At 49.6% G+C, this 23,900-nt stretch overlaps 1 protein-coding gene across 4 annotated transcripts in view; it reads left to right on the top strand.

Moving 5' to 3' along the window:
- LOC308200961 (mucosa-associated lymphoid tissue lymphoma translocation protein 1-like) overlaps positions 1 to 22,348 on the top strand; it is a 28,291-nt gene extending 5,943 nt beyond the window's left edge. For all 4 annotated transcript variants that reach the window (XM_080607597.1, XM_080607596.1, XM_080607595.1 and 1 more), the window contains 9 exons: positions 1,148 to 1,174; positions 1,992 to 2,195; positions 7,005 to 7,182; positions 10,750 to 10,824; positions 11,421 to 11,548; positions 11,820 to 11,951; positions 12,079 to 12,230; positions 18,405 to 18,530; positions 20,056 to 22,348. In XM_080607597.1, the coding sequence (XP_080463723.1) occupies positions 1,148 to 1,174; positions 1,992 to 2,195; positions 7,005 to 7,182; positions 10,750 to 10,824; positions 11,421 to 11,548; positions 11,820 to 11,951; positions 12,079 to 12,230; positions 18,405 to 18,530; positions 20,056 to 20,382 (1,349 nt within the window). In that variant the 3' untranslated portion in view covers positions 20,383 to 22,348. The remainder of the gene's footprint in view (positions 1 to 1,147; positions 1,175 to 1,991; positions 2,196 to 7,004; positions 7,183 to 10,749; positions 10,825 to 11,420; positions 11,549 to 11,819; positions 11,952 to 12,078; positions 12,231 to 18,404; positions 18,531 to 20,055) is intronic.
- Positions 22,349 to 23,900: the final 1,552 nt, after the last annotated feature.

The following is a 23,900-nucleotide window of genomic DNA, read 5'->3' as shown; positions in this document are numbered from 1 at the left end:
TGGCAAAACAGCACCCAGGAGTAACAGTCAGCATGAAAGGGACATCAGACTGGGTTGGGTTCAAAATGCTATGCCTGAGTAGCTTTAAAATGCAACAGGTGGCTCTGTCAGAGGCAGAAAAGGACAAATAAGCTTGTTCTGATAGATTTCCCTGGAGCATTACCAGCACCGTCATCACTGTGTGTTCAGGTCTTCCAGACTCAGAAGATTTATGCAATTAAAAATATGCTCTTTCTTCATTTAGAGCCTGTAGGGTTTCAGGCTTTTCTCCTGTGCTGGATTTTTTTTTTTAATAGGGAAATCTGGAGCTGTCAGGGTAACGATGGTTTTCAGAGACTGCATGCTGGGAGCATTGAGGGGTGGGATTCCTGCATGGATGCCCCACAGGCACACCAGCACCCACAAAGCGCAGTGCTTGGACAGGGGAGCTGATGAAGCTCATGAAAGTGAGTCACATTTTGGGGTGGCCTTCCTGAGCTGGAACTGCTGAAAGGCAGGAAAAGACAAACCAGGGTGTTGAAGGTGCTGGGAATATTATCACCACCAAGAGCAAACAGCCAGCTTCCTTCCCGCTTGTGGGGAGCAGCTCTCACTTCTGAAGCTTATGTTGACTGAGTTTCTTCCTGGAGTCATCCTGTTTCCTTTGCTTTCGCTGCAGCGAAGGAGCATCTTGGCATCTTGGGAAGCACAGCAGTCCAGGCAGGGCTGATCCAAGCAGCACAGATGTCCTGATAGGCACCAGCTCCTCCACGGTGGCTCTCCTGCCTGCCCCTTCTCTCAGCTTTGCTTCCTGGCTACTCACACACAGGCACCCTCCTTCCCTGCATGCCCTACCTTTCAACTCTAACCACTTGCTGTTCCTGTTTGCTGCTGACACGGGGTTTCAGGTACCTCCCAAAGGCCAGCTCAGGCAGGCTCCTGAAATCAGCAGACAAGTGTCTTTAAGGTTACCAAGCAGGCAGTGAAAAACTTGCCCAAGGAGCAGCCTGTTTTACTTCTACAGATGCGGATGAGATGCAGATGCACCGCATGATCCAGCTTTGCATTGCCAGGGGCCATGGGAACAGGTTTCAGACCTGTTGTAGGGGCTGGCACTGGGATGCTGAGTGCTGAGCACTGGCTTATTGTTCCCCTCTTTCTTTTCCAGGTTCCTGTCGTTCAGAGAAGTTTTTTGGTGAGTACTGTCATCATTTCTTCCTAAGCAATTATTCCCTGAATTAAAAGGCAAGCTCCAGGGTGCATGGGAGGGCAGGGCATAGGGGTGCTTTTCTTGCAGAGGCCATTTCAAGCCTTTATGGCCACTTTGTCACAGGCTCCACTGGCTCTGTGCTTTCTGGATCAGAGCTGTGAGGCACAGGATGAGAGTCTTTTTCCCTGCCAAGACCTGATCAGTCTCAGCCAGTGGAGTAAGATTATTCCTAATGAGTAACCCAATCTCAACCTCTGCACTTGCCAAATGACTTTATGAAGTCTGGGTCACACAACGCCTTTTCCCTTCTTTTAAATACCTCCTTGGACCAGAGCAAAGCTCCTTCTCCCACAGCTGCTGAAAGCCAATCTGATTTTCCTACAGGGGAAGCTGGGGGCTGAAGTGAAAGCAAGAGGCTTGGCTTTCCCTCCTTCAGCCCTGTGGGGGGAAAGGACCTCTGGCTCAGAGCTTCCCCCTCCCAGGGGCCGCCAGCATGCGTAACAGTCACAGTAGGGCTGGTGCCAAATAGCCTCAGTAGTGCAGATCCTCCTCCACTCCTGCGGTTTTGCTTTCCACATGGAAACTTCTCAGGTCTTTCTTTCAAAATGATGCCTTGCATGTTTTGTCAAAGCGTTCAGAAAGCTGAGTGCTTTCTGGAGGGCATTCCAGGCTCGTGACAGGGTAAGGTCTAACCTTCCTGCCTAAAACTGAGAAAAATTTCCCGTCCTCACACCAACCGAAGGAAGTGAGACCTTGCCACTTGCTGTGTGCTTACAGCTTTTTCACTTGGTGTTTCTGTTAGCTACAGGCAAGATAGCACTTTTAGTGGGCAACAATCGCTACCAGCATCATCCAAACCTGATGGCTCCCGTCACAGACGTGTTTGAGCTGAGTGTTCTTCTGAAGCAGCTGGGCTTCCAAGTTGTCTCTCTTCTGGACCTGAACAAGGCTGAGATGGTGACAGCAGTCAGTCGGTTCCTGCAGCTCCTGGGAAAAGGAGTCTATGGTAAGGCATCCGTTTATGTACATGTAGCAGTGGTTGATACAAGGGAGGAGCAAAAAAAATAAAAAAATAAAAAAAATTACCTTTTCTCTTCAGGTAAACGTTTTGTCTAGGTTACAGGCAAGCAGAACAGGTTTTTCACTGTCACATGGCTACCCTTTGGCTCAATTAGCACGGGTTTCTGCTGATGTTTTGGGGAGTCAGTGCTTCCAATTGTGAATGGGAGAGGGTGTTTTAAAATTCAGGAGGTTGTTGATTGCCCCACCTGGTCCTTTGCCAGGACAGGAGCTCCTGTTGATCTGTCATGGCTACAGCTGGCCACAATTTGCTTGTTTCTCATTCCTCGTGGTCCAGTTTGAGCCTCTGACAGCCTTTTTGCAGAAGCACATATTCCCAGCTGCAGATGGCTTTGGGGCTGGGCTTCAATGGGAAGTGTTCCTTAAACATAAAACCAGAGAGCAGATCTTGTGGGTCTTAAAGCAGGTGTTCAGATTTTGGTGGTGAAAGTAGCTTCCTTTAGGTTTCTAAGGGTCTTCCAGCCTGATGGATACCCTCAAAACACCTGGCAGATGTTTTTTTTTTTTTCTTTGAAACCTCAGCATGAGGCACAGCCTGCTTTGGAAAGTGCTTATCGTCACCACCCTCTCAGCTGCATGGTGAACCAGGGTATTGAGACAGCAAAAGTCAACACAGGCCAACTCCAGCACTCGGTGTGAGGTTGGGAGGTTGTGCAATGGACAGGGACAAGGCCACAGATGGAAACATTGCAAAGCTACCTTGTTCCGGGAGGCACTGACTCACTCAGGGAGGCTGAGCTGGCAGGGAAAGGCATCATGCAGTTCTTGCTGCTCCAGCCGTGTGTCATCTGATGACAGCGTATTCCTATGACTTCACCTGCAGCTTCCTTTTGTGATTGCTGTCTGAAATCCCCTTGCATCTGAGGCTTTGCCTCTCCTGGGCCAGTGTCCTCCCTGGGGAGGTGCTGTGCTTTTTCCACGTCTGTGTAAGGCACTGCCATTCCTACCTGCTATCTTTAGCACACAAGGACCAAACGGCATTTTTTTCCATGACAATTCCCCTGTTTTCGTAAGCAATGGAGAAGAAAAAGATTTGGAAATGGCAAACCTTTCATGCTGTCATGCCTTATTTAAACTTCCAGTGCTTTTCTGCATTTGTGGCCATTGATCCTTCCTGGCAAAATTGATTTTGTGCACTGGCAAGGAAAACATTAACAGCTGAGTTACTGAACCTTGATAATCCTCAAGTGTTTGCTAGGCATAGCCTGCTTCAAATAGTAGTTTTCTTTACAGCTTTCTAAGCTGAGTGGTCTGCTATTATTCTGAGGCAGTGAACCTTGGCACAGGCTGGTCCCAGCCCTGTATTTGAGTGGAAGACTCTTGCAGTAGTTGGGTGGCATCCAGGCTTAGGGTGGGGTGTTGGGTCAGTCTGCCTGCTGATTGCCCCAGGGCTTCTCCACCTGAACTGTGCTGCATCTCGCTGTGATGCATCTTCCAGTAGTTTTTCAGCTGTTTTCTTGCATGAGATTAAAAAAACAGGTGAAGCACAAATCCTTTAAATTAACTTGTCTTGTTAATGCATATTTACAAGGAAGCCAACAACTCCTCCTAAACCCTATATGCCCATTTTTCAAGGCACTAGCTCCAGGATAAACACCTAGAACTGATTGAGAAGTTCAGGTTTCATGCAACTTGTACGTGCTGGATGATGGTAGTGAGGCTGCAGTTCCAGTCACAATCTAGGTAGCCTGTTAAAACTTCAAAGATCCCAGGGGTGCCCACGTGGGAACCGGTCCTGTACATCCATGTGGGTGTGCTGGACGTGCACCTGCACAGAGACATCTCAGTGCCTCCACCTGTGGGTGTTTTCTTTTTTGGAGACTCCCAAGCATGGAGCCCCCCACTTCTCCACATTCCCTTTTCAGGGCAGACTTCCTCCTGGGAAGTCTTTCCTGACCCTCTGGAGCTGAGGTTGCCCTGTGTTGTATGGCCTGTGCCGATGAGGAGAGCTGGGCTTTGCTGTCTCTTTAATTGCTCCTACAGCAGTTGCAGGCTCTTGTTAGACCCTCCCTTCACCTCCACGTCACCATCCCACCCCATCTCTCCCTGCTTTCTTCCCAGGCCCTGGACCCCAGCATCTCAGTAGCTCCCACTGTCCTTTTTCTAGCTTCTCCACCTTCTTCTTGAACTGAAGTCCCTAAAACTGGACACAGGACCTAAGTGGGGTCTCCTTAGGGCCAAGGAGAGTGCCAAGAACTTCCCTTGCCCTGCTGGTCCTGCATGTCCTAACATAGCTCTGTTCCCAGGTGCTGGCTCATCTTTAGCAGGGTGTCTGCTGTGACCCCAGGTCCTTATCTCCAGCATCGCTGTTCGATCAGCGCTCAGCCCCGGACAAAGCACTGCCTGGGGTTACCTGGACTTTGCTGGACTTTGTACTCTTATGTTATTGAGCCTCATCCGAGATTTCTCCATCGCAGAACAAAACCAGGCTTCGTTGTTAGGCACAGAGGTATCATATGTCTGGATGTTGGAGGTGATTCAAAGGCTTCTCTAATTCACTACATGGAGGTGGTGGCTCATCTGGCTGCTTTTCCTCCAGACCTCCTCTTAGAAATGATGATTTTGAAGGCCCCAGACATCCCCTGAATAGTCTAATTATATAGTCCTCAGATAAACAAGGAATCTCCCTAGTGGTTATTTCAAGCGTCCTAAAAAGTCCTGAGTCAAAAAAATGATGTCGGAAATGCAATAAGAGCAGAAAGTTACAAGTGAAATACTAGGAATAAGCTGTCATGCGTTAATTAAGCAGCATGCTGACATTTCCTGTATTATAAGCGGTGCCTGGAGCTTCCCCTTTTTAATTTGGTACTCGGAAGCTTGTCTCTGATCAGCAGTTTTGACTCACAAGATGTGGGAAGAGCACTGAAATGTGTCTCGGGGAAAACAAAACAAAACAAAAAAACAAACAAATGAAAAAATACCTTTTCCCCCTCTAGGCAAAATGTTGATGTTCCTGTTCAGGAAGAGAGATTAAGTCTAGGAAAGATTTGCAGCAAGGTTGTTCAGCTGATATAAAGAACCTGTCTTTCTGTTTGAACTTAAGTCTTTGTGGTTTATGTAGCACAGGGAGCGTTCAACAGTGTATTCAGGGTGCAAAATAGGACCCCCAAAGTTAGGGGACTTAATGATTTAATGATCCCTTATGGGCTTTTCTGTAATATTTCAGGTTTTTCCAAGTGTCAGTGACACTGTCAGGTAAAGGATGTCATCACCTCCATTTTATGTACAGAAATGGAGGCAGACAGACAAAAGCCAGAAGTGCTTGACTACTTTAGAGTCCAAGCCTGAAATGCCTGCATCTGATTTTTCCAGAATGCTTCCCATTTTATACTCTTTTTTGGAGTAGGCTTCTGTGGCTTTGATTTGTGAGTTATGAAAGTTTTAAACTTCTGCAAGTCAGAGCCCTCTGTCTCTGGCTGGCAATCCATAAGAAGAGGAACCCAAACCTTGTGGGCACCTGTGAAAACATCTATTTGAGTAACTTTCCATTGTACTCTGAGAATGGAAACCCCTGATGACTTTAGGCCTCCATACGATGAGATCATGCTTTCAGTCCTTCAGCTCCTGCCCCACTCATTGCATCCCTTCCAGCATCAGAGATCAAAGTGAATTTCCTGCAGACTACAGGGGCAGGAAGAGGGGAAGGAAAATAGAGGAGAGGTTACTTAATGAAGCGTGGGCTTTGGCAGGGAATCTGACTTACGAATTTCTCTTACTTTTGCCTCTTAGCTGCTTGTTCCCGTTTCTGACCTCTCATTCTTCACTGTCCTTCAATTGCGGTAGTGCAACTGTTTGCGTCACCTCATGGAGCTATTTTTAGCAGATTTCAGTTCCCCAAGTTGCCTTTCGACAGCATCCCACAAGCAGTTTTATCAGTGCTGGGAAGGGGTAGACAGCCACTGCGCAGCTTCCTTTTGGGAAGCTACAGCCCACCCGGGGGTCCCTGGGCAGAAGGAGAGCTCATCCCTGAGCACGTGTGCAGGGGCTGGAGAAGCACCAGCTTTGGCTGTGTCACTTTCCTCAGTGCTGGCTTTCCAAGCTGGATGTTCCCATGTTGCTGTCTCTTGTAAAGGTAGAAACCATTGTTATGTTTCATATGCTCAAGAGTAAAACTCAAAACCGAAATTCACATTGGATGTTGGACTTCCCACCAATGTCTGGATGAGTCCTGACTCCTCTCCCACCTTACAGGGCTGGTATCTGGTTTGAGATTGTTGAAGCACATGGTTCACATGGTCTGGACATCTGGAGAACTCATCTCTCTCTGTCTTTCTGAATCTCATTTTTCACTGGCTCATAGTTGTATAAATACAGGCAGACTTTTGAAACCACAGGAATGTTTCCCGTCACCTAAGCTGTTGATTGTCTCTCCTCCAAAACTAGGAAGCTGAGGTGTTTCTTATTTAAAAGGTTGTTAATGTGTTGTAGCACAAATGATTACAGTTTAGCTAATGTATACCCGGTGACTTTGGTGTCTCCTGAAGAACTGCTGGAAACCACAAGTACAGGAGAGCTTCTTGGGGCTACTGTCAGCTCTGCTGAAGAGAATGGATTTGAAAAAAGTTGAGACTGTGAGGTCAACATGGCTTAAGTTTTCCATTTGTAAGTGCTACTGGTGTAAGTCTGTCCCACGCCAGTATCCCTTCAGCGCAGGAGGTGGAAGATGGCCATGGGAAGCTGGTTACAGGCCTACAGGTTTGCACCGTGACTCATCCTCTCCTCTCCTCGTTTCCAGCTATATTCTACTACGCTGGGCATGGCTATGAACATCTGGGGAGGAACTACATGGTCCCCATTGATGCTCCACAACCGTATGCCCCTGAGAACTGCATCAGCGTGCAGAGGATCCTCCAGAAGATGCAGCAGCAGCAGACGGCCCTGAACCTCATCCTGCTGGACACCTGCAGAAAATGGTAGGGTGCTCTTCCCCCTTCCTCAGTGGGACAGGCAGATTGTGGCATCTCGAGGGCTTGGGGAAACAGCTGCCAGCCTCATCCCCCCTTCAGCAATGGGCTCCTGCACAGCCACATGAGATGTTTGTCCTCTGTTGCACTGCTGAGGCCTCTGTGAAAGGTTATCCGTCTGTGTCATAAAATCAGTAAGGCTGTCAGGTCTTGCAGGGTCTCATGGGAAGCACAGTCAGTCACGTGCTAGATGCAGTTTTGTAAGCATCAGATCCTGCCTGAGACGTGCTGGAGAGAAGGGGGATGAAAAAGCCTGACAAATACAGGCTATTCAGGCAAGTCAACTGCAGTCTGCAAAGGGCTGGCTCTACTTCGGCATAAAGCGCTAGCTGAAACGCAGCGTAGCTATAGTACAGATTGGCCTTTTATGTCTCAGCCACCTGCACTGACCCACCCGACCAGGCAGGCTGTAGCAGTGTCCCCATGTCATCTCACTGAGTTGCCCCACATGCTCAGCCTGGGGCCATTTAGCTCATCTCTTTCTCTCGGCTGTGTTTTTGTTAACATCTCAGTAAGAAGAGCGCAACACAATGTGGAAAATATCTTAAGCCATGCCACTTGATTTTACTGGCCTTAAAGGCTTCTGAACTCGTCGTGTGAAGTGGGACCAAGGCTGCTGCTGAGGTCGGGAATCAGCTTTTTTCTTCTCATTGTAGAAAACCTATCATCCTGCCTTGGCCGGCAGATCTCCATGGTGCATCTTGCGGGCTGCAGAAAGTTACTACTTGCCCATTTCCAACAAAGGTAGTTAGGCTTAGCTAGTAGAAGCTGTGATCGTTTCATTTATTTGGGGCTCCTGAGGTGGATTTACAGGACAGGAAGGACCTGGAGGTCAAAGGCAGAAAATTCTCCCTCTTCCTTCTGCGGTTCCTGCACTGAGCAATGGAAAGACAGTAAAGATTTTGATGGCACTGTCCCAAAAGAACCGCTAGCCCCTGGAAAGACATTAGATCTTTGACATCTTTTAGCTGCAGAGGTGGGAACACTTGCTTTGAATTGCTGGCAAGCTGGTTGCACTGGGACTTATCCTGCATTTTGCAGCTCTGAGTTGCCAACATTGATAGAGCTTGCTGTCCCGTGATACACGCCCCAAAAGCCCCATAGCGAAGCATCCCTCTCCTCCTGCTGTCTCACTGCTACTGCCAGCACACAGCGGGAGCAGAGCGCCTTGATTCCCTGCCCCGTGCTGCTGAGAGCCCTTGCTGAGGGGCACTGCTGAATCATCAGCGCAGCTCCTGCCAAATCTGAGGGCGGAGGTTAGGCCAGGAACTCACCCAAATGTCAAATGCTCCACCTGGAAAGAGCAGGGCAGTACTGCACTGGGATTTCTAACACAAACAGCGATAATCCATGAAGTGGCTTTAGAGCTGATACCTCCGTCCTTGGTGTTGCTGGCTGTTTATGTGCTCCGTGAATTCTTCCGGCGCTTTGGGAAAAGGATGCGATGTGAGATCTGCTGTGATGTTTAAGCGTGGCTATGTGGCTGTTTTTCTCTCTTCCTCCCCCAATCTCACACTTCTTTTCTACCCTTTCCCACAGCAAGTGCAGCACTTAGTGCAGAAGGTGTTATCCCTGGGCTCACAGGGGTTTGCTGCAGAAGCTCTCTGCTGGGCTTAAGAAGTCACTGCTTCAGCTCAGCAAAGCATCTGGATTTCATAAATGCATGTGTTTATATCACTCAGTAAAACAGGGCTCACAGGGCCTCCTTTCCCAACGCCCTTTTGGTTAAACTGATGTTGTGAATTGCAGATAGCTGTTGTCTTTTGGTGGCTTGCCCAGCTGTCCGTGAAGCAGGAGGAGCTGTGTGTGTGCTAAGAGGGATCTCACGCGGAGTATCTCTTCGCCCCATATGTCGGCATCAGAAATGCCAAGGCGATGAGAAATGCATATTCCTTTGCCAAGTGGTGGCAGATGTTCAGCTTCAGCACAGGACGAACCAGGAACAAGGAGCCTATGTGTAACCTAGTACATTTATGTGTTCGTTTTGGGTGGATGCGATTGCCTCTTCCAGGAATTCCCTGATTTATGAAGGTTTCTAGAGTGTGCTGCTTAGGATAGGAGGAGGACACCGTCTTCTGTCTGGGGTGCAGATCAGAACTGGGTTGTGTGAGAAGTGCTGTATGAATGAGCCTCTACTGGGGCCTGAGGCAGGAGGGAGCGCTGCCACCTTCTCTGATGTCAGACATCTTCCTGTGTTTAGTCATGGTTTGGAAAAACTTTGTCTTCTCATGGGGCAGGGAACCATGGCCAGAACTTCTGCTGCATGCACCAGCTGCATCTGGAGCTGTGGATGCCTGCTGATGCCATCACAAAAGATTTGCATCAGCTTTTGTCTGTGCAGCCTCGGGTGGATGTCCCCAGCATGTGGACAACAGGCTTATTTTGGGATGTGATGTCTCATTTCTTCTTCGACCTGGCATCCCAGATTTCTATATTCATTTAGGAGCACCTGGGAGGCAGATAAATCTCTCCATTCAGTGTTCATATTTAGAAGTGTATCTCCTTTTCAACATTTTCTCTTTTGATCATCTTTAGAAAACTTATACAAGCCAGATGAATAGTGCCATTGAACATCTTCTACAGGCTGTGCTACCAGTAGTAGGTAACTCACTGGCTGCTGGCAATACAATGATCCCTTCTGCTCGCCTTAGCGTGCCAGCTTCAGCCCCAGCAAGCTATGCTGGAATTGAATAACACCAAATAATGCCATCTCTGTGCCTGGCTTTTATCCCTGTGCGATTGGGAACAGCTCCAAATCACTGGTGTAGACCTCCTACCTCAGAAGCAACCAGTGCTTGTGCTCTCCAATATGTCTTGATTTGGGCGAGCTCCTAGGTAAGGCTTGCCAAGGGTGCTACCAGGACATCTGTTTTGGTGGAAACCAGGACTATCACTTCAGATATAACTGATTTTGAAAATAACAGGCCTGTGCTCACCCTGGTGTCAGAACCAATACTGGGCTTCCAGCTGTACTGATCCCATCTCTCAGTGAGACCTGGCCATGTATTAGCTTTGGTTTCTTGGGGCAGAAGGTATGTGTGTGGGCTGGAAGAGAGCTGTGGAGCACCCCAGAACCCTGAGGCAGGCAGTCAAGCCATAGCCACAAGCTGTGCTTCGGTGCGCACCTCCAAGTCCTTCAGAGACAGCAGTCCCTTGCGCCATGGTAAGCCCACGCATTCTCTGCAGTGTGCTGCTGCTTGAATTTGTGAAAAACTAGCCTCAGAAGGGAGGAGGCATGGTTGCACCCACAGCTCTGGGCTCACTTGCAGGATAGAGAGCAGTTACCAGTGTAGATAGGTCAGAGGTGGCCCTATCTGCTCGTTTTCCCATGGTTTGGGTTCTTAGGACTCCTAGGTTTAGTTTCAGTTGCTGCCCAAGTAACATGAGTATATTTGACATGGGTGTTAATATTATTGCCAACCACAGGAGGTGGATTTTGTGGAGCACACTGGCTCTCCCCTCCAGGCACACACTGTTGCTCTCAATACTGACTGGTACTTTCATCTCCTCTTACAGGTACAACTTAGAGTGTGCCCTCTCCCAGGTACAGCCGCTGGAGCCCTGGGGCAATATTGTGTATGGCTACGCCACGTAAGTGTATTTTGCTGTGCCCACACTGTGACACAGGCTCAAATACTGGCAGGAGCTGGCACTGTCCCAGCTATTTTCATACCTTCATGCCTGGGGGCTTTGGAGGCTTGAGACTGCATTTCTCATGTTTTCTCTGGCTCTTACCCTTATCTCTAGCATTTCCCGTTTGAACACTTCTTCTCTTCCTCCTGACATTGCTAGTGGTAGCCTGTTTATCAGTTACAGGTTACCTGTGAAGCTCCTGTCATCTGTCCTTCTAGACCTGAGCCTGATTCCCAAGGCATGTGTGCCATGAGCAGGTCACCAGAAGCCTCCCGAGATGAAGATGAGCATTGCCTACTGTTCTGGTGCTAGCCTTAGAGGCTGCTCAGCTGCTGTCACATAGCTAGGCTGACAAAAGAAGTTGTGCTCTTTTCTCCTGTCCCCTTTCACTACTTTTTCCCATCCCGTGCCCTTCTCATCCTCTCTGGGGCTAATGTCAAGCACTTGGCAGTATTGCTTGAGGAGCTAACTCAGACTCAGCCAACAAACCCTGATTCACCCCCAGGACTTCCTCCCCATTGCAGAAGGGTAAAGATGAATCATTACCCTTGCAGGAGTGAAGATGCGGAAGCCTATGAGTTGCAGGATGGGGAGTTCAGCTCTGGGATCTTCATGAAATATTTGAAGAAACATATTTTGCAGGAGAAGAAGGTTACACACATGCTGGAGGATGTGTTAGAAGGTAAAGGAGTGCTTTTAACCCGAGTTAGAAACCATTCATTTCAGCAGCAGGGATGAGAAGAGAGATCAGCAGAAGCCAAGTCCCAGCAAGGGGGACAGGGAGGATGAACACCCACACCCCCCCTGCCCCCAAAATCAAGTTGTGGGCCATGCCCCATGGAAGGTTTTAGTAACCTGGCAGTGGGACCAGGATGCTAATGTAGTGTCTGAAAGGCAGGGTGGCAAGTAAGGAACCTGGAGTGACCCTTGTGCCTCTAAATTGTCTCCTCCAGACATCGGCCGGGATCCCTTGGTCACTGGGAAGCAGGTGATGGAGATAAAACACACTCTGAAGGAAGCCCGCTCTCTGACAGACCCCATCCGTCCCTTGGGAGCAGCCGTGGAGCGCTGGGGATGTGGCCACGGTGAGCTGTGCAGGGATGGAGGGAGCAGGGGGGTCGCTGTGCCCCTCAGAGGCGCCTCTCTGCAGGGAGGCGGCAGTGGGATCACTGGAGGAACTGAATGCTGACCCCACTCTGCTTTCCCATGCAGAGCCACCGAGAGAAACAGTGACGTTCCCCTGTGGGGCGCGGGCAGAGCTCCGCTTCCAACACCTTTTCTCCAATGTGATGTCTGTCTGCGCCAAGCTGCAGGACCCCCCGGCCCATGTCGCTGATGCCCACCTCATGCTCCGCCAGCCCACCGTGAGTCTTGAATGGGGAGATGCTGGTCCCGTTCCCCTTGATTCCCACTGGGGCAGGAGAGGGAAAGGGGGTTATGGTGAGCCCGACGAGTCCCAGGGGCTGGAAAAGGCTGAACCCATGTGAAATAGGATCCCCTCCACTGTTACTGCTGACACCACCTCCCTGCAAGAGCTTTGTGCTCTTTAAATGCTCCTTCCACACGTCAGTGGCTGGCAGACTGCCTGCCTTGCTCCTAATGCATTGTGAAAAGGATTTAGTGCCAGTTTCAATGCCTTTAACCAGTTACTCCTCAGACTGATTTCTGGCCTGCCTGATTAAATTATTGCATTTAATCTGATTGAGATGAAGAGCCTGTCTGTTTTCTGTGTTTGGAAGCAGGTCTGGCTTTCTGAATGATCCCGTCTTAACCCGCTGTGCTAAAAGATCTCAACGCAATGATATATTCTCATGGACTTGTTCCCTGTTGAGCTATACCAGCTTCCTCATACCACTTCTTACACCTTTCCTAACAGACCGTGCTCACAGCGTGGTCTTTTCCAGTGGCCTCCACGCTATTGCTAAGGATTTAATTCTCTTGCTGATCCTTTTTGCTAACAATCTTCCTCATTTTTCTGTAGTCCCTTTGCTGAAGCGTAGCATGACTGTGGTGGATCTTTTGGCCCTTGCTGCTCATGGAGGGATGCTGCCCCTAAGTACGTTGTGGTCACTGATGCGGAGCAGTGCGTCCAGCGGGAGGTTTGGAGCCTGATCCTGCCCCTTACAAAACCAGATCATCGTTTCCCCTTGTGAACTCCCAAAACACACCTGAAAATTTTCTGTATGGGTGCGTGTATCCATGCCACAGCAGCACTTGTGGGAAAAGGGAGACCCATCTGCTTGCTCCTGTGTCCCAGACTAGTGCAAGAGGGATTAGGGAGACAAAAAAGGGACCCAGGACCCAGGAGTGGTAGGATCCTGTGTCCCCGTCCTGCTCCATGGCGGTGCTAGCCTACACTGACCTCCAGTGGTGTCTGCTGACATGGCAGCACATCCTCACGCGGTTGCAGTTCATCGGGCACCCTAGCCATCCACAGTGAGGCCACCCACACTCACCCTTGGGACCAACCCAGAGATTCAGGGGTGTCTGTAGGAGGGCACCGGGCTCCTTTGGGGATCTGGGCGCTCTGGCTGCATCCTTGCTTGCCAGGGACACTGAGAGGAGCCAGAGGACTGTGAGCCACACTGCTGAGATGCAGGAGCTGGAGGCTGAAGGCAGGCAAACGCAGGCGTGATGTGAGGTGTATGTTTTAAGCCCTGGGAAATGAGTCCAGGGAGCCGTTTGGCTGAGGAGATGGCAGTTTTTATAACATTTGCCATATTCTGACTATCAAAGCGACTTCAGCAGAGAGCCTGGGCTTGATGTAGGGCTTGTCAGAGATAATTATGATGGGCTTTTCCAACATTGTTTCATTTTCTTTAATTGTCCAGTGGTAGTGTTCTTTCCTGTCCCTTGTCTTGCATTTTCACTGTCCTCAGAGAGAGAAGCTATTTTAGTACATAGTTGGAAATGAGTGATGCTGAGAGCTAAGGCATTCCATTTTTTTTTCCTCTGTACTGTTTAAATGCCTACTTTTTTAAACTTTTATGTTGAATCTCCATATTTTCAAGTCAAGTCACTTGATCTGGAGCTGTTTGACCTAATGGTCTCCCCATTCACCTTCTCCCCATATTACTTAGAGTACCTGAATCTCTGGGCGCACCAAAACTCTGGCCTTGCCAATTCCGGGACATCATCCTCATTAAATAATACATTCCATCATGGGGAAACATTTGTCTGTAATTATGAATGGAATATAAATATTAATTCAGAAAATCCTTTTCTCCATTTCCTGACTCCTACCCAGCCAGAAATGATAAAGGAGACTAATGGAAGGAAATACTTGCCTGTGTGCATTGTAATTAGATTGTGGAAGTCATTGGCGCAGGAGGCTACAGAGGCTGGGAATTTAGCAGAGTGCATATACTTGTGGATAACAAGTTGCTGTCGGCAGAGAAGCTCTGAGTCTCGTATGTCAAGGCTTTAATTGATCCCTTGAGACTAGGTCACTCCTTGCCCAGATGAATGTCTTGAAGGTCACCAGGCTCAAGAGCTATTTTCTGTGAGACACAGTCCTGGAGAGATGAGAGGTCCAGCAGAGCTGGTGGGTTTTTTTTGTTGCTGTTTTTTTTTTTTTTTCCCCTCCTGTAAGCTCAGGAATCCCAATGAGCAGGCAAAGGCAGCAGGAAGCCTGCATGGATGTGCCAGGGGCTCCTAACTGAGCTCAGACATGACAAGCAGGAATGCGAGAGGTAGAAGGAAGGGCAGATGGCACAGGAGGACTGTAGAGACATGGATTCAGGGATGGGGTTAGGAAAGCCAAAGCCTGTCTGGAATTGAATCTGGTGGCAGCAAGAAGGGCTTCTACATCAGCAAAAGAAGGCAAGTAAAATACAGGCCCCTGCTAAATGGGGCACAGACCCTGGTGACACAGGACATGGTAAAGGACAAGGTACTCTGTACCTTCTTTGCCTCAGTCTTTACTGTTCAGAGCGGCCTTCAGGACTCCCAGACACCAGAGGGGAACTCTGGGGCAAGGAGAACTTTCCCCTGGTGGAGGAGAATCAGATCATGGAGCACTTAAAGAAACTAGGACATAAACCATGCCACGAGTGCTAAAGGATTTGCCAGATGTCACTGCGAGGCCACTGTCAGCTCATGGTGGTCAATGGAAGTTCCTGAGGCTTGGAAGAAAGCCAGCATCCCTCCTGTCTTTTAGAAGGGCAAGAGTAAAGATCTGGGAAGGTGATGGAGCAAATAATCCTGGAAGCCATTTCCAAACACAGTAAGGACAAGGTATACAACTGGAATCAGCCAGTGTGGACTACGGTGTGGACTACCAAGGGGAAGCCATGCCTGATAACCTGATAGCCTTTGTCGAAAGGCTTTTAACAGTCTCTCACATAACTTCCTCATAGACGTGCTGAGATAACGCTGATGAGATAACAGACTAGATAAGTGGACGGTGAAGTAGATTGAAAACAGACTCAATTGCCAGGTTCAAGAGGTTGTGAGTGCCCAGCCCAGCCCAGCCCAGGGACATGCTGTGGACACCCAGCTGGGAAGCAGCCTGGTGGAGAAGGCCCTGGGGATCCAAGGTGAGCAGGAGCCAGCAGGAGGAGGGAGGGGATCCTGCCCCTCTGCTCAGAACTGGGGAGGCCACGCCAGGAGCACTGGGTCCGGTGCTGGGCTCCTCACCAGAAGAGAGCAACAGGCGTACTTCAGGGAGTCCAAGGAAGGACACGGGGAAGCTGATGCCTGGAGCATCTCTGCTGTGAGGAGAGGCTGAGAGAGCTGGGGCTGCTCGGCCTGGAGAAGGGGAGGCTCAGGGGGCGCTCACCAATGTCCGTAACCACCCACGGGCAGGGTGCGGAGAGGTTGGAGCCAGGCGCTTGTCAGCGGTGCCAGTGCCAGGAGCAGAGGCACTGGGCACAAGCTGGAGCATGGGGGGCTCCACTTAAACTTCACAGAAAACCTTTCTACTCTCATACTCTCAGGGTGATTGAATATGTTTCTTCTGGAAAACCAGGGCTGTGGCATTACTTTCTGTTTTCATTAATGACATCAGTGATGTGCCATAGCATGAGCTTATTTAATGTGCAGATCCCGTAACATGGGAAGCACTGCAATGTGCTAAAAAAACAGGGTTGGATTTTAGAAAGATTTGGATAAGCTGGAGATGCAATCTGACAGCAAGGCTGTTACTTGGCAGGTGCAAGGTCCTGCACATAGGCAGAAGCAAGCATGAGAATAAGCATGGGATGGGAAATGACTCAGTTGCTCTGGTCAGTCCACAATGATTGGTGCAACCAAAGCAGGGCAGAAAACTCTGCCAAGAGCTCCCAGGTTTGTGTCCTCTCTGGCTCTCCTCAGTGTTGCTGAGGCTGGAGCACTGGGTCCTTGTTTGGGTCCATTTGCTCCCCCGGTCTGTGCCAGAGAGAAACAGCACATCTGATCTGGATGTTCAACGCTAAGGAATGGCTTTGTCCCGTTCAGGGAGGCTGCGTGGTTCTCTCCATCCCAGATTCCTGGTGCTGCTTGGCTTTTCACGCACCAAGTTTTAACTTGCATTGGAGTATTGTATTCCTGCTAGTCACATCTGCAATATTTGCTTTTTTCTTAGGTTGAAAAAAAGGGTAGCCCCGCTGCAAGGGGCTTGAAAATGCAGAACAATAGATGTTCAGGAGAAGAGTCCCGTGCATTAGAACAGATCTGAGCATCCCTGCCCTGCTAGTGTGAACCAAATTGCGATGTTAATCGCCAAGGATTCACGGTGTCCACAAAGGCTGGTAATGCAATTGCAAAAGTAGGCACTTAGAAGTCATCTGATCCACAGCACATCTGTGGCTGCAAGGAGAAAGAAGGGAACATGGCCCAACCCCAGCTCCAACAGGCTGATGGATCCCAGAGGAGGCACTCTGGGACAGAGGTTGTGGATGTGGGGATGCGCTGGGGAAGGCAGGGCTGCAGAAGCCAAAACCCGCTTGTGGAGACAACAAAGACGCAGCTGTGGAGAAGGCTGGAGGAGAATGACACATCAGAGACCACGTATGGGGAGGAGAGGAGACTAGTGGTGGGTGACTGAGGAGGAATTCTGGCCATGAACTGGATTATTTTTCTCTTAGTTATTCGGATGTTGTAGATATTATGAAGTCTAGCAAGGTTCAAAGATAACTTTGGCACCTTCGTAACAGTCCAGAGATGCTACTGAAAGCACAGGCACAACCTTTAACTCGAAAAGTTGGTGATTTTCCCATGGCAGGAGGCTGGCAGGGTAGGCTTACCCAAGGCAGGGCTGACTGCATGCTTGCCCTGTCCTTCCATTGCAGTGCAATGTCAGCAGCATCAGGTGAGGTGAAGCTGGCTGGGTGTGGTAGGAGCACTCTGCTCCTTTTTGCGGTCCTCCTGCTGAAGCCCTGCATTGGTGGCTTCCAGGCTGATCTGCTTTGTCCCTCTGTTTGGTCTCCAGGTTTAGCTTAACCCGGCTGCTGAGCGCAGCACAGCAGTGGCTCAGTTGAGGGAGCTCGGAGCAGATACCTGATGCGATGAGCCAAAGAAGGAGAGGGCAGGAGAGGGCAGTGTTCATTTGCAGAAGGTGCTCTGCATTGCAGTCTGTCTTCTGTTTCAGACTCAGTTCATGCTGGCTGAAGGAACCACGATGAGGCTCCCTGAGCAGGAGAGCTGTTCCATCCCCCTATGAGCTGTGTCCTCCCTTTGTTGGCACAGCCATCCCCCTTTTTGCAACTCCATTTGCTGCCCTGATCTCTCCTAAACACCCTCCAGTTTATCTTTATCTTTCCAGTAATGAGTAGCCAAGTGCAGAGATGGGATTTGGCTTTGCTTTGTCCAGAGATAAATGCTGTTTCTTCAGCCTGCCTCTGGTCGACCTGCTGGATCAGCAACAGACAGATGATGGACTGTTTACTCCTGTTCTGCCAGCCTTGCAGGCAAAGGTGACTCTGATGCCTGTAGATCCCAGCCAGCATTTGGGATCCAGCGTTTTTGCTTCCACCCCCAGTATTCTGGCCAGAAACAAATTGCTTTGGCCTTTTGCAGGCAGCGGTTCAGGGGAGGCTCCAAGAGACGATGGTTTCTGAAGAGGATCTCATAGAGAGGGAGCTGTTCTAGAAAAGTTTGAGTAATTAGGCAAGAATTGACAGTTCTGTAGATGGCAGGGGCTAGCTCAGCACCCAGCACAGCTCAGAGCTTCCTCCAGATCTGCCTTCAGAAAACTCCTTCCTCCCTCCTCGACACACCCCTTACACTACAGGTGGTTGTGATACGGGCTGTTGCTGCTATCTATACTGCTGGAAATCCCATTACACCACAGATTTCCTGTTGCTGCCCTCTGGGGATGTTTGGCTAGGTTTTCCCATTGATATACACAAGGCAAGTGTGTAAAATCTCTGTATTTCTGCTGTTTGCACTCTAGTACTTCCATTAGGGTACGCAGCATTGCCACTAGCCCAGGTGGCAAGGGCACAGGCCAGCCCCGGTCCCTGCTGTGTAGAGAAGCAGCATGTTTGATGGGCAGTTGTTCCTCCAGGCCTAAGCTGACACTGAAATTTCCTTACATTTCCTTTGTCTTTCTGACCCAGGAGGTGGATGATGTGGCCAACCTGGAGGAGAGCCGCCCGGACCAAGTGGAATCTCTGCTCGCATCTGTTTGCAAGCAGGAGGAGCAGGACTGCATCTTCCAGCTCTGTGGACTACAGAAAATTCAGGTAGAGGGCTGCGATGTGCAAATCTCTGCTGTTCCCTTTCCCCCTCACACAACTGGTACTCCCCATCCCCACTGGCTGTGCCCCTCTGACCATGCATCTCTTGGCTCCATGCAGAAAGTGGCCGGCATCTGGGCTGAGACCCTCCTGTGTTGCAGTGTAATGCCCATATTGATGTTAGAGGAGCTTGTTGGTCTCTAGGCCACAAAAGCTGACTTCTTTCTCTTGGTTTATCCTGTCCTTCTGTGCTGTCTGGCCAGGGAGGCTGTTCCTTGCCTGTAGCAACCTCGCAGAGGTCAGGACTAGCCCAAATGTTTTGGATGAAGGATATCTCACTAAGCGTTGTGCTTGCCTGAGAGATGGGCACATAGGCTGGCCAGGAGCTTGAGCAGCAGGAGAGTTTATCCCCTGCTGTCAGTGATACTACCAAACCTGAGCCAAACTGTGCCTCTCTGGCACACTTCAAAAGACTCTCAAACTATTTAAAGACCATGAGAAGGCAGAATTGCTAGTTGCCTGCCTTGTCTCTTCCAACAGATTCTGTCTTTGCAAATAGCAGCATGCACCTGGTTTCTCCCTTATTTTTTTCTCCCTCTACCACCCAGCCAGGGGATCTTGCCAGGTGCTTATCTGCTCTGCTCCATGCAGGCTCACCCTGAACATTGCTCTCGAGCTGCTGTGTGGATCTGCCTGTAGCGAGCTCTGTTTGCTGAGTACAGTACGTGCCTCGGCATATGGCAGCTCTTTCAGCCCTTGATTGTTCCTGGAGCTCTTTTCTTGAACCCTTCCCAAGCTGTTAAATGCAGACATGAGAGCTGGACCCTGTGTTGCCTGCCAGGCACACAGGAAAAATCTCCTTGCTGCATGATACATTTCCCTGCTTTGTACAGCCAGGCATCTCAGGCACAGCCCCACGCTAGGGTTTCACGTTCAGGGATTTGGCTGCCATGAAACTGCTATTTTCTGTTTTTTTTTCACCCTATTTTATAGAGATCTAAAGTAGTGCTAGACTGCAAATGGATCCCTGCAGAGCATTGCTGTTTTAAACTCTCATTTTTCACTCTGTGATGTGTGTTTTATATAAATGATTCATATCCCTGCCCTTGCATGCCTCCCTCTGTGTGCGCAGTGCCGTACTGTGGCCAGGACGGACATCATGACCAGGACAGAAACATGGCCTTCCTTGTGTGGGTGCAGTTTGCCTGGGCGCAGTCCCTGTCCCCTCCTGCTCCCCTGCACCAGCGCCCTGGGGTGACGCTCTCCTGCACTGATGAGGTCTTAAGTGAGGTGGCCTGATCTCAGGAGAAGTCCTGAAATCCAGAAACCATGGCTCAGGCCCTCGAATGCCACAAGTGTATGTAACAGCTCATCTTCTGTGGCAGCAGCATTGCTCCAGCACACCACAGCATGGGGCTGTGAGCCTGCAGAACAGCCAGCAGAGTCCGTCAGGATTTTTGACTGAGCAAAAAAGCTCTGTTTCAAGTCTTGGTCTCCGATTCACCTTGTGTCCTTTGCTCTCCCCTTCTAGGTGGATGTGGCCCTGCAGTTGGATTTGCATTACACCCAGCTGAGCACAAAGAAAAGGACTTGTGAAAGCCTTCAGAAAATCCTCCCAAAATCTCTGCTGGGGCAGTTTTTCAGCCAGAGGAACTATGCCCAGCCAAAGTACCAGAACACTCCCGCCTGGGCAGACCCGAAGGGGCAGCAGGCATCCTTGAGGACAGGTGCTGGCCACAGCTTGCCCAGCAGCAACCCCTCCAACTCCAGCAGCGAGCCGGAGGAGAATGACGAGAGCAGCCTGAGCGAGCTCTGCTCAGCACTGCTGCGGGCTGGCCCCGGGCAGGACCATCCGTGACCCTGCAGGCTGGCGTGCGCAGCTGAGGGGTGGCTGCCTTGTAGAGGCAGCAGTTATTCAAGTGCTGAACGCGGCAGAATTTATCTGCTTCCCAGCCTCAGCGATCACCCTGTCCAAATGAGGCCAAGGCTGCTTTTTTGGAAAGGCTTCTCCCATCTGGTCCTGAAGCCTGCTGGAAACGACCCCTGTCCCACACGAGGCTGTAGGCATCACCAAGGAGTCACCATCACATCTGGCGGAGGACCCGGCCACCCGACAAGTCATAACATTGCCAGGCAGAACCCAACCGTGCTCACAGTCAAGGGCACGGGATGGTGTTTTCTGCGAATCAGAGTTCGCGAAGCAAGTGCCTGAAAGCAAGCGTTGCAGCATTAATTGTGTTGAGAAACCCACAAACACTACAGTCCTGCACTACAGCAGAGGCACCATCTCAAAGCCCACAACTGCTGTTACTGCTTGTGCCAAGGACACAAGGAATGACCAAGGGACCCAGATAAAACTGTGTGAATATGTAAGCTTTCCCCTGGGGTTTCCCACTGGGGGTTTCCTTCCTTGCAAGTCCTGCTTGTGTCCAAGCAGGTTTTAAATTATGTGTTTATATATTTCTACAGAATGTATTTATACTTGAGGCAAGAAAAGTGCTTGCTAGGAAAAGGAGGCTCAGATGTCCTGTCGGGTGCATGTTTACAGTGGAGGCTGGTTTTCCATCAGTAGTAGCCCCTGGGCAGGTAAATTTCTGCATGCCCCTTGTAGCATGTTACATTGGGGCATAAAAGGGTGTTAAATTCTGCGTGGTCCTGAGTTCCTCTCAGATGCAGAATCTCTACATGTGGGAGATGGAAAAGACCAGGACGGAGAAGGAAGAACCTCAAAAATAGTTATTACTGCAACTGGTTTTTTGTTTGTTTGTTTGTTTTGTTTTGTAAGTGCCTGTCTCAGTGTGCATGCACTGTGGGCAGCCTGAAGCACTACTTTCTGTGGAGAACCAGCCGTCCAGGGAGGAACACAGGTGAGGAGGCCCAGCCTGAGTGGTTGCAGTCTCCTCCCTGCCTGCTTCTCTAGTTTTTCTTTAATAAGGGCCTGGGAGGACAATCAAAAAGCACACGGAGGCCAGTGACCCCAGTGAGGTGTGGCTTCTCCATCCCTGGAGACAGTCCCCTCCGGACTGGAGAAGGTGCTGCTGAACTGATGGAAGTTGGCCTTGCTTGGAGCAGGGAGCTCTACCAGAGAGCTCCAGACAACCCTTCTGGCAATTGTGAACCTGTGGCAGAAGGAATTTGGAGCTCAAAGACTTCTTGAGAAGTCAAGGATGGTGGGGTGAGATGGGGAGAGTGCCTGAGCTCTCTCTGCTGTCTTGTTCTAAAAGAGGGATGGGGAGAACATTTTCTGAGTTTTGGTTCTTCCTCAGCAGTGAAGATAACAGCATATCAGTGTACAGTGGGGACTGCCTATTGCAGCATGGAAAAATATGAAATGCTTCTTCCAGATAAACCATCCTACAAATGCTGGAAGCCTGTCCAAAGAGAACAGAGGAGGCTTTTATTCTCCTCACAGTGAGTAGAGCCAAGGGAAAGAAGAGAGGCCCCATCTGGCTGAAGTCTAGAAAGTCTTCTAGGAAAAAAAAGTAAAGCTCAAAAAAAATAAATAAATTACAGGATGAAGTTTAAATAAGATGGACTGATAGAGAAACTAAACCAGAAAATAATAAACTAACTGAGGGGAGAACCAAAGATTAAATCAACACCAGCAGAAATTTAAGACAGGTCAGTGGGAATTGCTATGGAGCCATTTAGGAGGAGTATGGTACTCAGAAGGAGGGATTATACACACCCTTCTATACTGGTGGGGCAAAGCGTGTCTCTGGCTCGTGTAATTATGGCAGATGTCATCTCATGTGAATGTAAATCTCATTCAAAGCAAGGCTGTTTATTTTTTCTAAATAAAACACTTGGTGTTTTTGAATGCATAGTTTCATGTGGCTCTAAGTTAATGGTCTTTGTTTTTCCCTCTACGTGCCAGGGTGTGATGTGTGATTTAATCTTGCCCTAATGCTTTTTATGCTTTGAACTGTGTCTTCTAGGATTTTATGCATGAGGACTGCTTCCTTTAGGTAACTGTGTACTGAAGTGTGGATTTAGCAAGTGGATCAAATGCCATTAGATAGGATAAAATAATGTCAGATGAAATGCAGAGATAATGTCAGCATTCGTCGTGAATTATCCACCTCCTTTGTAAAGGGTGGCCCTCAGGTGGCAGAGCCAGGCTTAGCAGGCCTCCTGTCCTGGTGCCAACTCTAGGACGGGGACTTGTCTCTCTCAGCAACTCTCCTGCTGATTCCAGGAGACCCTGCAGCCAAGCCCAGCCCTACCACCATGTTTCCACGTGCCTCAGTTGACAGTGTGTTACTGCAAGCACTTGCAAAGCTGAATTGCAGAGGTGGAGTTTGCGTCCTGGACCTCTGACTATGACAGCCTGCTCCCCTGCCGCCAGTTGTGTCAGCGATCAGCCTCTGCAACTGGAAGATCCTTCCCATCTGCCCGTTTTTGTCTACAATGTGAGCTGAACATTATTAGCCTGTTCTTCAGTCTTGCCAGCACTCTGCATTCACCCTCGAGGAGGTCCTGCATCTGCTTCACCCAGAGGTCAGGGTCATCCCCAGCCAGCTTGATGGTCACTCCCATGCAGGCCTGGATTCATTGTAGGAAAAGGTGAAGCTGTTTCTGTATTCCTACCGTACTGTACCCTACCGTACACATGAAATGCTGTGGTGGGATAAATGTTTAGCGCCAGTAAGTTTTCCCTTCAATCTGTGGTTCCGTCACCGTCGTCCTCTGCTTATCCTGATCCTGGCCCAGCACCGACCCTGCGGCCTGTGGCCATTCCTCTTACTGCATCCCTTTCTCACCTGACAGCACATATCCCACCCACCTTTCTGTGTCATTTCAGGTTATCCCTGCACCCCCATCAGTTTTGAGTAGATTTCCATGCCTGTTTGTACATTTTCTGAAGTAGTTGGTGATGCCTCCAAGCTTAGAGACCTGGAACTTTGATGCTATCCCACTGCATTTCTTTACGGGGTCAAAGCTTGGGCAGATCCTATGGCTGAGCAGTACGGGTGGGCTCACCTGTCTATCTAATTCACACCACCTTTACTGAGAAAACCACCCCATTACTTAGTCTGTTTCTCTGAGGACTACGAGACCCACTGAAGGCTGGGCTCCCTCATGAGCTGCACAGCTACAGGCAAGGTGGGACCCCAAATCAGCTCCAATTACGTTCCCTCTCTGCCTCCATACCTCCATATAACCATGGCCACCACCCTCTGCCTGGGGCTGTTCCTTGGCCAGTTCATGCCCAGGGGCTAAGAACAACAACTCGAGCGTAGCATTTTGAAGCATTTAAGTAGGTAATAAAGCTGACTTCCCTTTGCCAAAGTCTACTATGCTTTTTTAACTAGTGAACTGAAGCTTTAAACAGTCATTAAACTCCGATGAAAATAGCATCATCTAAACGTTCAG

This window comes from Anser brachyrhynchus (genome assembly GCF_964034855.1).
Source record: "Anser brachyrhynchus genome assembly, chromosome: 11".
In the NCBI taxonomy this organism is placed as follows: Eukaryota; Metazoa; Chordata; class Aves; order Anseriformes; family Anatidae; genus Anser; species Anser brachyrhynchus.
The sequence above is the reverse complement of the archived record's forward strand: the minus strand, read 5'-3'. Positions and strand labels throughout refer to the sequence as shown.